The sequence below is a fragment of the Rattus norvegicus genome, chromosome 7, assembly GCF_036323735.1.
Source record: "Rattus norvegicus strain BN/NHsdMcwi chromosome 7, GRCr8, whole genome shotgun sequence".
NCBI classification, from domain to species: Eukaryota; Metazoa; Chordata; class Mammalia; order Rodentia; family Muridae; genus Rattus; species Rattus norvegicus.
In genome coordinates this window covers 117564531-117576387 of record NC_086025.1, presented here as the reverse complement: position 1 = coordinate 117576387, position 11857 = coordinate 117564531, and the positions used below count along the sequence as shown (strand labels likewise).

The 11857-nt window shown below is 50.7% G+C and overlaps 1 protein-coding gene across 1 annotated transcript; it reads left to right on the top strand.

Annotated features, from left to right (window-relative positions):
• Positions 1-6522: 6522 nt before the first annotated feature.
• Positions 6523-11608, top strand: Rtl6 (retrotransposon Gag like 6). Its single transcript, NM_001399726.1, has one exon. It carries the CDS (start codon positions 7170-7172, stop codon positions 7899-7901), a length of 732 nt encoding a protein of 243 aa, NP_001386655.1. The 5' UTR covers positions 6523-7169; the 3' UTR covers positions 7902-11608.
• The last annotated feature ends 249 nt before the right edge of the window (positions 11609-11857 follow it).

The window sequence follows — 11857 nt, the reverse complement described above, 5'->3', positions numbered from 1 at the left end:
ACAGCACAGAATGATACTAGGACTTCCACAGTGTGAGTGCTGGGCATTGACTCACACTGTCAGGTTTGGTGGTAAGTGCCTTTATCGTTTTTTTCCACAGCTACCTGATCTTGGTGTCCTATGCCCTTACTCTCCATTCTCTTTATAAATATTATTCATTTGTTGCTCTTATCAAATACACACCTGTGCTCACTTCAGGGTCTCTTTCTTCATTGTTCCATCTATTTTATTTTATCTGGTAAAAGTTAATTCGTTTTGTGATTGTTGATTTTGTTGCCATCAAATACAGCTTTAGATGTTTCAGAATTTGAGTTTTCTGGTTTATTTTTCAGTAAAATCTCTCTCTCTCTCTCTCTCTCTCTCTCTCTCTCTCTCTCTCCTTCCTCCTCCCCCTCCCTTTCTCCTTCCCCCTCCCTCTCCTTTTCCCTCTCCTCTTTTACCCCCAGTCCCTCCCCACTTCTTCCCAGCACCTAGCATGTCCTATTTGAGACCTGGTCTTCAGTGAAGGACATGAGTTTTACCTGGTGGTTCTGAGTCTCCGAGTCTCTACCTCCCAGGATCTGTTCATCCATCCAGGTGGTATGAAAGGGCTGGTGTCTGTGTGGTCCAAGGGTCACATGCTGTCACATGCTGTCACCCCCATGAAATGACTGGTTTCTCTTCTTACCTCTGGCTTAAAAAAGATAGCCTGGCCCTGTTCCCACCCTTGTATCCCTATTACACAGAAGGATGGACTCAGAACTCAGCCGTCTGTGTCTGTGTTTCCTCTTGCTCTCACAGCAGACACTGAACATCAGATGGGTCCTCAGAGCAGCTCCGGCACCTGAACCAAACCCAAGGACTTTCCTCTTCTTTGTTTGTTTATTTCCTTCTTCCTTTTTTCCTTCCTTCTTTCCTTCCTGTCTTTTTCTTCCTTCCCCCTCTCTTTCTTTAATTTGAGTTTTTAATTTATCTATTTACCTTCACAACCCAAGTATAGCTTCCCCTCCCTTCTCTCCTTAGAAAAGGGGAGACCTCCTATGGATATCAACCAGCTTTGGCATAGCAAGTTGCAGTAGGACAAGGTGCAGCTTCTCCTGTTGTGGCTAGGCAAGATAGCCCAGTTAAGGGAAAGGCATCCAAAGGCAGGCAACAGAGTCAGACACAGCCCATGTACTAGTTATTAGGAGTCAGTCCCACGTGAAGATCAAGATACACAACTGTTACACATGTGTAGGGGCCTAGGTCAGTCCCATGTGTGCTTTCTGTTTTGCGCTTCAGTCTCTGTGGGTCCCCATGGGCCTGAGTTAGTTGATTCTGTAGGTTTTCTTGTGGTGTCCTTGACCTCTCTTGCTCGTTCAATCCTTCCTCCCCATCTTCTGTAGAATCCCCCAAGCTCTGCCTAATGTTTGACTTTGGGTCTCTGTATCTATTTCCATCAACTGCTGGGTGAATCCTCTTAGATGGCAGTTATGCAAGGCTACTGTCTGCAAGGTATAGAGGGATATCATTAACAGTCTCGGCAGCCAGTTCTCTCTCACGTCATGGGTGGGTCTCAAGCTGGGCCGGTCACTAGTTGGCCATTCCTTCTCCCTCTGCTTTTCTTATTTTTAAATTTCTTTCAGTTTTGGTGGTTTGAGCTAGAACTCAGTTGGCAGAGTGCTTGCCTAAGCTGGCAGAATGCTTGCCCAAGTTGGCAGAGTTCCTGCCCAGGTTGATAGAGTGCTTACCCGAGTTAGTAGAGTTCCTGCCCAAGTTGGCAGACTGCTTGCCCAAGTTGGTAGAGTGTTGGCCTAAGTTGGCAGACTGCTTGCCCAGGTTGGTAGAGTAGTTTGCCTAACACACATGAGGCACTGGGTAATTTTTTTTTTAAATCCAAAACATTTGATTTACCAAATGAACCCTCAGGAGCCAGATGCTGTGGTGAAAGCCTGCTAGCTCAGTGAGGCAGAGAAAGCAGCCAAATGACCTTCCCACTTGACCAACATCCTAGAAGGAAAACAATCTTCTCCTCCTCAATGCTTTCTCAAATACCCTTCAAGTCAAAGACCCTCCTTTCTCTTCCCTGTTTTTGTTTAAATTAGATTTTTTAATTTACATTTCAAATGTTATTCCCTTTCCTAGTTTCCTGGACATAAGTGCCCTATCCCATTCCCCTCCCTTTCTTCTATAAGGGTGTTCCCCTCCCCATCCATCCCCCCACCCCGACATTCCCCTACACTGGGGGTCCAACCTTGGGAGGACCAAGGGCTTCTCCTTCCATTGATGCCCACCAAGGCCTTCCTCTGCTACATATGCAGTTGGAGCCATGGGTCGGTCCATGTATAGTCTTTGGGTAGTGGTTTAGTCCCTGAGAGCTCTGGTTGGTTGGCATTGTTGTTCTTATGGGGTTGCAAGCCCCTTCAGCTCTTTCAATCCTTTCTCTAATTTCTCCAATGGGGGTCCCATTCTCAGTTCAGTGGTTTGCTGCTAGCACTTGCCTCTGTATTTGACATGCTAGGTCTCTCAGGAGACATCTATATCCGGTTCCTGACAGCATGCCTTTTTTAGCTTCATCAATCTTATCTAGTTTTGGTGGCTGTATATGTATGTGACACGTGTAGGGCAGGCTCTAAATGGCCGTTCCTTCAGTCGCTGCTCCAAACTCTGCCTCCATATCCCCTCCTATGAATATTTTTCTTTCCTCTTTTAAGGAGGAGTGAAGCATCCACACTTTGATCATCCTTCTTCTTGAGCTTCATGTGGTATTGTATCTTAGGTGATTTGAGATTTTGGGCTAATATCCACTTATCAATGAGTGCATACCAAGTGTGTTTTTCTGTGATTGGGTTACCTCCCTCAGGATGATATTTTCTAGTTCTATCCATTTGCCTATGAATTTGATAACTGAGTAGTACTCCATTGTGTAGATGTACCACTTTTTTTTTAATCCATTCCCCTGTTGAAGGGCATCTGGGTTCTTTCCAGCTTCTAGATATTATAAATAAGGCTGCTAAGAACATAGTGGAGCACGTGTCTTTGTTGTATGTTGGAGCATATTTTGGGTATATGCCTAGGAGAGGTATAGCTGGGTCCTCAGGTAATACAATGTCCAATTTTCTGAGGAACCTCCAAACTGATTTCCAGAGTGGTTTTTCCTGGGTTTTCTTATGTTGATTCCCTGTCAACTGGTTGCTTGCTCTGCCACCCCTTGACCTATTATTGGCTTTATTTAGCTCTTGTTTACAGAAAGCTCTCAGGGTTAGGGGGTTAAAGGTGGGTGCTACCGCTGAGCCATACCACAACAAGAAACAGGTTTTTCCAGTTCACAGTCTCAGGGATCACAATGTGATCAAATATCCTCCAACACCTGGGCCTACTTTTTATTTTCCAAAAGTAATTGTGCAACTAGTGAGGTGGGGGCTGCAGAATTAGAAGTTCGAGGCATCCTGCAAGAAATTTGAAAGCAGCCTGGGCTACATAGTCTAGTTTCAAAAATAAAAAAACTGTCTTTGCATTTTTCTTTTGTTTTCCTACATTTTTTCTGGACTATGATTTATAGACTCTTTGAAATGAGACAAAATACAAGCAAATGTCATGGTTTATCATTTCCAAAACTAGGCTGAGCCTTCTACTTTCTGTAATGCACATTTTATTGGCAAATTATCACGTGCTGTTCAAGATTACTGAAAACTGACTCTGAGAGTAGAGGGGGACTCCTTTGTGTCAGACCCTAGCATGTCCATTTAAAGGGATCTCTAAAACTCCCTGTCCTAGGGCAATCTGGTCCCTGCCTCTAGCTAAGGATCTCTGGCTAGTAGCTAAGGATCTTACAATCATTGCACCCAGAGGACAGCTAGAAGGCAAACTGTGCCCAAGAGAAGTTACTATTGTTTACCGAATGGCTTGCACAAAGGCTTATGTAGGAGTGGGAACTTGGAAGCTCATTGATTGTAAGTGCTGGGTAGGGCATTCACTGCCAATGTCCCAGTCAGGGTTTCTGCTCCTGCACAAAACATCAGTACCAAGAAGCAAGTTGGGGAGGAGAGGGTTTGTTCAGGTTACACTTCCACATTGCTGTTCATCACCAAAGGAAGTCAGAACAAGAACTCACACAAGGTAGGAACTTGGAGGCAGGAGTTGATGCAGAGGCCATGGAGGGATGCTGCTTACTGGCTTGCTTCCCCTGGCTTGCTCAGCTTGCTCTCTTATAGAACCCAAGACTACCAGCCCAGGGACAGCACCACCCACAAGGGGCCCTCTCCTCTTGATGACTAAATGTCTTACAGCTGGATCTCATGGAGGCATTTCCTCAAGGAAGAGTCCTTTCTCTGTGATAACTCCAAGTTGGCACGCAAAACCAGCCAGTACAGCCATCCTTGATGCTGCTGCCCTGGCCTATTCTCATTCAGGCTGCTGAGGGGCCGGTGCTGGGTGCAGTGAGCACCGATATTACTGATGCTTTGCTGTCTCTCCGCTGCCTCTTTTATTTTTGCTTGCACATGCTCAATGAAACAAAATTTCTTCATTTGGAACTGAAGAGTGAGGCTATTATGGAACTTTCTCAGCGACATGTGGTACTCCTTTTCAAGGCACTGGGGGTGAGGGGAGCCTCAGATTTACACTGTAAATCACAGCTGAGCTGCGGCCCCTTTGTAGCCCACAGCATCCAGGCACCTGGGAGGTGCCACTGTGGTTCTGAGAGCCTGAGTCCCAAGGGGATGCTCAGTATGCTTACAAACACTGTGTGTGTGTGTGTGTGTGTGTGTGTGTGTGTGTGTGTGTGTGTGTGTGTACAATCCAGAACCGTTTTTATTTTGAACTCATGGCCTCCTCTCTTGCTTCATGCTCTGGAGGGTTCTAGATGGCTGCACACTATACAGTCTGGAGCAAGGGCACACCAGTGTTCTTTCTGTTAGCTTACAGGTGATTCTGCTAGGTTCCTCCCGGGAACCTAATAAAGACATCGTCACCTGCCCTGCTGCCAGGTGCAGGTGACCTGGCAGTGTATAAAAGGACTGCTTGCTACCACAGCTCCCCCCTCCTTCCCATGTGTTCCTGGCCGGCCTCTCTGTCCCCCTTCTCTGTCCCCCTGCTCTGCCCTCAAGGCTGTGCTCCTGTCTGTCCTCCTCTACCCCTTCTCCAGGTCCTCACTCCCCTCTGTTCCCCCAAATAAACCTTCTTATACCGGGTCTGTCTTGTGGCATGATTTCTTAGGGGGGCGCCTTAGCATGGGCCCACCAGGTACCCCTCACAAGCCCTGCATTAGATTTCATAACACTCTTACCAGGTACCCCTCATGAGCCCTGCATTAGATTTCATAACACTCTTAAAGTGTGGACACCCTCAGCTGCCATCCTTCACCCCAAGACCAAATACTAGAGAGCAAATGAACATCATCTCTATCCCAGGTCTGTCTCCCACCTGCAGCCACTCCTGCTTCCTAGACCACATCGTAGATGTTCTCTCCCAGTACATCCCAGTGTGGAAGGGACCATGAGGAACAACTGTCAGAGGAGGGGGCTGGGATGCACATAAACTATGCTCATAAAATTCAGCATGCACAAGTTGGCCATCTCTCAAGAGGGCAGGCAGGAATAAAAGATAGCACAGGGTTTCAGTGAAGCCCTAGGCAATATCAGAAAGTCACGATTCTGAATTATCTCCTCCAGGAAAATCTCAAAATTCAATGTGACTAGGGAGATATGATTGTCTACAAGGCACAAAAACCAATGTTTCCTAATAGGATACTAATGGGAAAATAGTGGACTATTGAACAAGACTTTTTTTTTATGTGCAGGTAGGACACTGAGGGGAAATGAAAGGCTTCTGATCTGTTTTGTAAGACTTCTAGGGCTGGAGATTCAGCTTAGTGGTGGCGTGATTGCAGGCATGAGGTCCTGGGTTTGACCTGCAGCATTATCCAAGGCTATGCCACTCAGAGCAAGTAATCCCAGCACACTGGAGGGTGGTAACTGAAGGATGGGAGGGTTGTGGCCATCCTTGGCTACATTGTGGGTTCAAAGTCAGTCGTCTGAGTAACATAAAACCCTGCCTCACCAAAAAACAAAACAAAACAACAACAAAAAAAAAAAACAAAACAAAACAAAAAAAAAACCATTCTAATCTGGTGAGGCGGTGAACCCCTGCAGGAGAGGTTCAAGGTCATCTACTTTCTGAGTACCAGACCAGTCTGTCTTACAGGAGACTGCCTCAAAACAAAAACCAAACCAAACAAACAAAAAGCCTAAAATAAAAAATCTTCTTGTCAAGATTTGCTACCATGGTCATATAGTTCATGTGAATGGCGTTCAAGTCACAGCAAGAAAAACCAATCTCACTTTTAAAAATGATACCGTCTCCGAGAGGCTCCGCGAGCGGCCTGGGGAAGAATCAGAAAGAAGCTAATCTTTCCAAGATTATCTAATTTCCAAGCTAATCTTTCCAAGATTTCAACTGGCAGGAACCACGCTCCTCGCTAATAGGCTGTTGAGAAAGGCGCAGGTGCGTCACTTCCGGAAGACAAGGTCCCGGCCGCTGCTCCGAGAGCGAGCGGTCTCTATGGCAACCAGCAGGCCCTGGCCTGGTTGCCAGGTTCCCAGCGGCCGTCTAGTCCGCCGCGCCTGCACAAAGACCGCGCGGTGACCGCGCAGCACAGCGCCGCGACCCGGCCAAGCCAGCCCCACAGGAATTGCCACCCCCGCCGCCCCTGCCCGGGAAGCAGTTCCGGCGGCCTCCGTGACGTGCAGGCCGGGCGCGGCCTCGACCCTCGGGCCATCTTGGCAGCGGAGGGAGCGGCGGAGCGACAGGTACAAACGCCGCCCGGCCCGGGCCAGCCCAGGTGCCGCCGCCTTTGTTCTCGCGCGGGTGATCGCATGGCACCCGTGGGCATCCGCAGCCCGAGCTCCGGCAGGTGCATCCCGCAAAGTCTGGGCGGCGCAGGACAGCGCATCTCGTAAGGCCTGGGCAGGTCCAGCCTATGCATCCTACAAGGGCTAAGCAGATCCGTCTCGAGCATCCTTCAAGGCCCGAGCAGGTCCAGCCAGCGGCCCACACCTTGATTCTGCGAAGCCTGCAGAGAGGAACTGCGTCCAGGACAGGACCAGCGTCCCCAGGCTTGTCCTCGTAGACTCTGCCTGGGCACACCTGCTTCAGCACCCAAGGTCTTTCGCTCTGGTTCTCCAGCTCTCTGTGGCTTGACTTTGGCCAGCATGGTCCAACCTCAGACCTCCAAAACAGAGAACCCAGCCTCTGCCCCTGGTGCCAGCGCTCAGATGGATGACGTAGTTGACACTCTGACCTCCCTGCGCCTCACCAACTCTGCGCTGAGGCGCGAGGCCTCCACACTGAGGGCGGAGAAGGCCAATCTCACCAACATGTTGGAGAGTGTGATGGCCGAGCTAACTCTACTGCGCACCCGAGCTCGCATCCCTGGCGCTCTGCAGATTACTCCACCCATCTCTGCCATCACCTCCAATGGGACCCGGCCCATGACAACACCGCCCACCTCGCTGCCTGAACCCTTCTCAGGAGACCCTGGCCAGTTGGCAGGGTTCCTCATGCAGATGGACAGGTTCATGATCTTTCAAGCCTCCCGCTTCCCCGGTGAAGCCGAGAGAGTGGCCTTCCTGGTATCCCGTCTGACTGGGGAGGCTGAGAAGTGGGCCATCCCCCACATGCAACCAGACAGCCCTTTGAGAAACAATTACCAGGGTTTTCTGGCTGAGCTACGCAGAACCTACAAGCCCCCGCTGAAGCACTCACGTAGAGCACAAATCCGGAAGACGTCTGCGTCCAATAGGGCGGTGAGGGAGCGTGAGCGTGAGCGGCAGATGTTGTGTCGACAACTGGCCACAGCTGGCACAGGACCCTGCCCGGTACATCCAGCCTCCAACGGGACCAGTCCCGCACCAGCCCTGCCCACTCGCGGCCGGAACCTTTAGGGACCTGCCACCACCCTGGTAGTCTTTGTCCGCCCAGGTAGCTAGACTCCGTTGTTGAGAAGAGTGTCAATACAGTAGCATTGCCCTGTTTGAGGCACCTTTCCCACCTCTCTGGTCTACGGGAGGCCATCCTGCCATCTGCATCGGTCACCCACCCTACTGTGCGCTGTTTTTGTTTGTTTGTTCGTTTTTGCTAGCTTTACCTGCAATTCTATGCATGCTCCCCCTTCTGTTGCTTGCAATCCCAGCTTCCCTAGCAATCACAACACAGCCTCTTGGACATGTGCCTGCCCAGGAATCATTTAGGCTTGACCACCTCTGCAAGCTCAACTTACGGATACCCAGCTTCTGGAGTACTTCCTACGGGCGCCTGAACATTCCGGAGAGGAAGAAGCCAGCTTGGCCCGGTAGCCGGCTGATGTATACCTGAAGCAGCCTGTCCATATCTGGTCACTTTGCAAGATGGCCAGGAAGTCACTCTACGTCCCAGGGAGACTTTCCTCTGTTGGGGGGAGGCCTGCATTCCAGTGTACTCCACTGCTGTTGCTGGGAAGGTTTCTTCCTTCATAGACATCCCGCCAGCCTCTCTTCTCTCGTGTCTGCAGGAGACGCCTTCACTTCTGCCCATGCGTGCCGTGTTCTGATGGCATTAAGGAAGTCCAGCATTCATCCGCCAAGTTAACTGTGGACCTGGAACCCTGGGCACTTCCATCAGGCCGCCAGAGGCAATGGATTCCTAACATTCCTGCCTCAGCTCTAGAAGACTGAGGGGGACCCTGGGGACTCCATTTGCTGCCTGGATTTCCAGGGAAAGGCTCACAGATGCCCACTCATTCCTGCCCATGTGGCTCCATGATAAGCCTTGTCTCTTTACAGACTCCCTCCACCTTCCCACCCAGGTGCCACGTGGCTTCTCCTCAACCTTTCAGCCACCCACACTGTCTCTAGGGGTCCAATGAGCCTACACAACACACTCTCTATTCCTGGGCCTAACTCCTAGGCTTTGTCCAAGAACAAAAAACTGGCTGGGGGCCAGTTCCTCTGGGAGACACTGAGCATTTTTAGTGGGGTGTGTTGGCTTCTTCCTGCCCCAGTCTGAAGAACTGGCGAAGAGTGGCCAACTGCTTTGGTTCTCGAGTGGATATGCGTTGCAGTTCCAAGGAACAAAGCCTCACAGGAGGATGACCTAACGATCAGACTCAGCCAAGCCTCTGGACAATGACATATCTGTCATTTCAATGCCAAATGAACTGTGTTTACATACCCACCTGGCCCCTTGGAGAGATGGGTACCTCTCCTGGGTTTTCCTGCCCTCCTCTGCATGGTCTTGGCTTGACCACAAGAAAAAAAAAAGCCTCTGAATCCACCAAAAGACATCTCTCTCCTCTTGGGAGCCCAGAGGCTGGGGCCTGGAATCTGGCCTCTTCCAGAGACTTCCTCTGTCATGGGGAAGAGTGACTGATTCTAACCAACGCAGCCGCCTTTGCAAGGCCAGGAGTCTTCGATGCTAGCTGGGCTTGCAGCCCACGGCCACCTGCTTCTTGTTAACTCTGTTAGCCTAGCAGCCTTGCTGACAGCCTAGACCAAGGCACCCTGCTGGCACCATGGTGCTATAGGCAGGTGGAAGACTCCCAGGGTTCGAGAGTATCGCCTGTCCCCAGCAGCTAAGTCTCATGTCCTTCCGGTAGAGGGGTCCTCAGGTGAAGCTACAGCTGCTCCAGAAAAATGGGGGAGGTGTCTGTGGAGGCAGGCAACAACTGAAAGTTTTCTTTGTGGCCTTCTGAGTTGGGGTTAGAGACCCACCCACCGGAGAGGCAGGTCACCTGTCCTGGCTCCTCGGGTCACTGGGTGCTGGCTGTCTTTGCGTTAGGTTCTGCTTCAGATCCCTGAGTAGTTACTGGAGCCCAAGCCACCTTAGTCAGAGCCATGCAGGCTGCCTGTCTCCAGGTGTGGCTTCCTTACCTTCTTTTGCCACTCCACCCTTGTGGGTCCCTACTGCCGCTCTGGTGGCATTGGCTTGGAGATTGTTCTGTTCTTGATGCTTGTGTGTAGGGGACCAGTGTGGTGATGCCACCTGTTTAGGACCACCTCCATAGCTCTCTGTGGCTTGGAGCCTGGAGCACATGAGAGAGGGTTGAGGCTTGCCCTCTACTTTGGATCTGGAAGAGCCACTTAGGACCTGTGGCTGAGGCTCTGTCAGGGAATGATTAGTCCCCAGCCAACACAATAAGATACAAGGCCCATGCAGCTCCAGAGGGAGACTGTGATAACTGGGCCTCAAAGCTGAGGAAGACTGGGAGGGGAGGCTTTGTACATATCTTAAGGTTCTAGTTTCTTGAGCTCAGAAGGCAATAGGGAGAGGGGAATGGAGGAGTTTGTGTGAAGGAGTTGCACAGCTCCACATTGAAAGTTGTGGCAGTACTGTGCCTGTTCTCCGGACTCTGTTACTGACACTCATCTGGTAAGTAGGGCTTCACTGTGTTCAGCGTCTAATTGACACTGGGACCTGGCCAGTGTTTTCTGTGACCTTGGGATTATCTCCATGTCCCAAAGCACACACTGACTTTGAGGAAACAGCGAAGACCCATCTCCTTTTCCTCCCGCTGAGTAGGTGACAAGGCGTGTGTCCTCTGTGTTAGTAATCTGGGTTGGCCTGAGACAGGCGCCTGTGGCTGCAGAGGACAGAGCCACTACTGGGTGAGCATGCCCTGGGCATCAGCTTGCAGGGGGAATGAATGGCAGTGGAGAAGCTGGCATGGGCACAGGGTGACTTAGGGAGCAGGCCTGGGGCTTAGCTGGAACACACTGGGTCAGGGTATTGGGTGGCAGACACTCGGCTGTGTAGCCTGAGTGTGAAGACCATTCTCTGGCCCTTTGCTTGGGAAGCGTCCATCAGGAGCTTCACCAGGACACCCTGAAATGAGGCTCTGAGTAAGACGTGATAGCTGGAGCTTGGGCAACAGGCAGGCTCCCCAGTGTCTGGGAGGTCCCCACCTTTGACATTTCTCTAGGCCCTCATGTTGGACTTAATGGCAGCTGGTTCAGCACAGAGGGTAGAACTAAAGAGAGGAGTCCCTACCCAATGCCGTCAATAGCTGGACCAGGGAGGGGAAAGAAAATGGTAACATTCAGAGTTTTGATGTTTCCTTTCTGTCCCCAGCCTCATCTTTCTTTGCCTCTTATACAGCCGTGGTGCTGTCTGTAGACCCCACCATGTACATATGACAACACTGTTTCGATGTGCCACCAACCTTACCCTGAGTGACTGAACTCTCCCCTCAGGCAGAGGGACGATGCTGGCAGGCACTCTCATATACTGACAGTGTCAGGTTTTCCTCCTAGGAAGGAACCAGAGGGACTTCCTGGGGATAGAGTCTCTAAGGTGGGATTATTGGATTAGTGAAAATGGGGCCCTCTGAGACTTCTACCTACAGACAAAATGGTTTTCAGAAGTTTCTGTGTCTGTTGCACTGCCACCAGCAAGGGGAAGTGTTCCTGACTCAGGGTCTTCTCCCAGGGCCGAGTTCCCTGACTTGACAGGACCGCAGCTCCATGTTTTAGTTGCATCTTTCCATCCTAGCTCGCTGTGAGTCTTTTTACACCCAGTGACTGCACTTCCTCTTTTGCAGACTGCCGCTGTCCTTGCTCCACTGATGGGCCTGACCAGTTTGTAAGAACTCCGTATGTAATTAAAGATACTAACCTGCTATAAGTGTTTCTGGGCTTTTGTTTGGGGTGTGACTAAAGTTGGGCCACTCAGGCAGTCAGTGCCCGGCTCTGCCAGGCCGTTGCCTAGGGCGGGAGGGATAGCTGGGACACAGCAGTGTCTTGGGAGGGGGTTACTGTGACGTCACTTTATACAGACAGACATACTACGAAGCCTTGGGGCTCAGGTAAGGTGGAAGGGTCCATGTTACAGTGTTTAGACCTCACACAGTTCTGGGAGGGTGGTTCTG

Bases quoted from the DNA above. Each gene is read 5' to 3' on its own strand.
- Rtl6 (NM_001399726.1), top strand. From the start codon at position 7,170: ATGGTCCAACCTCAGACCTCCAAAACAGAGAACCCAGCCTCTGCCCCT.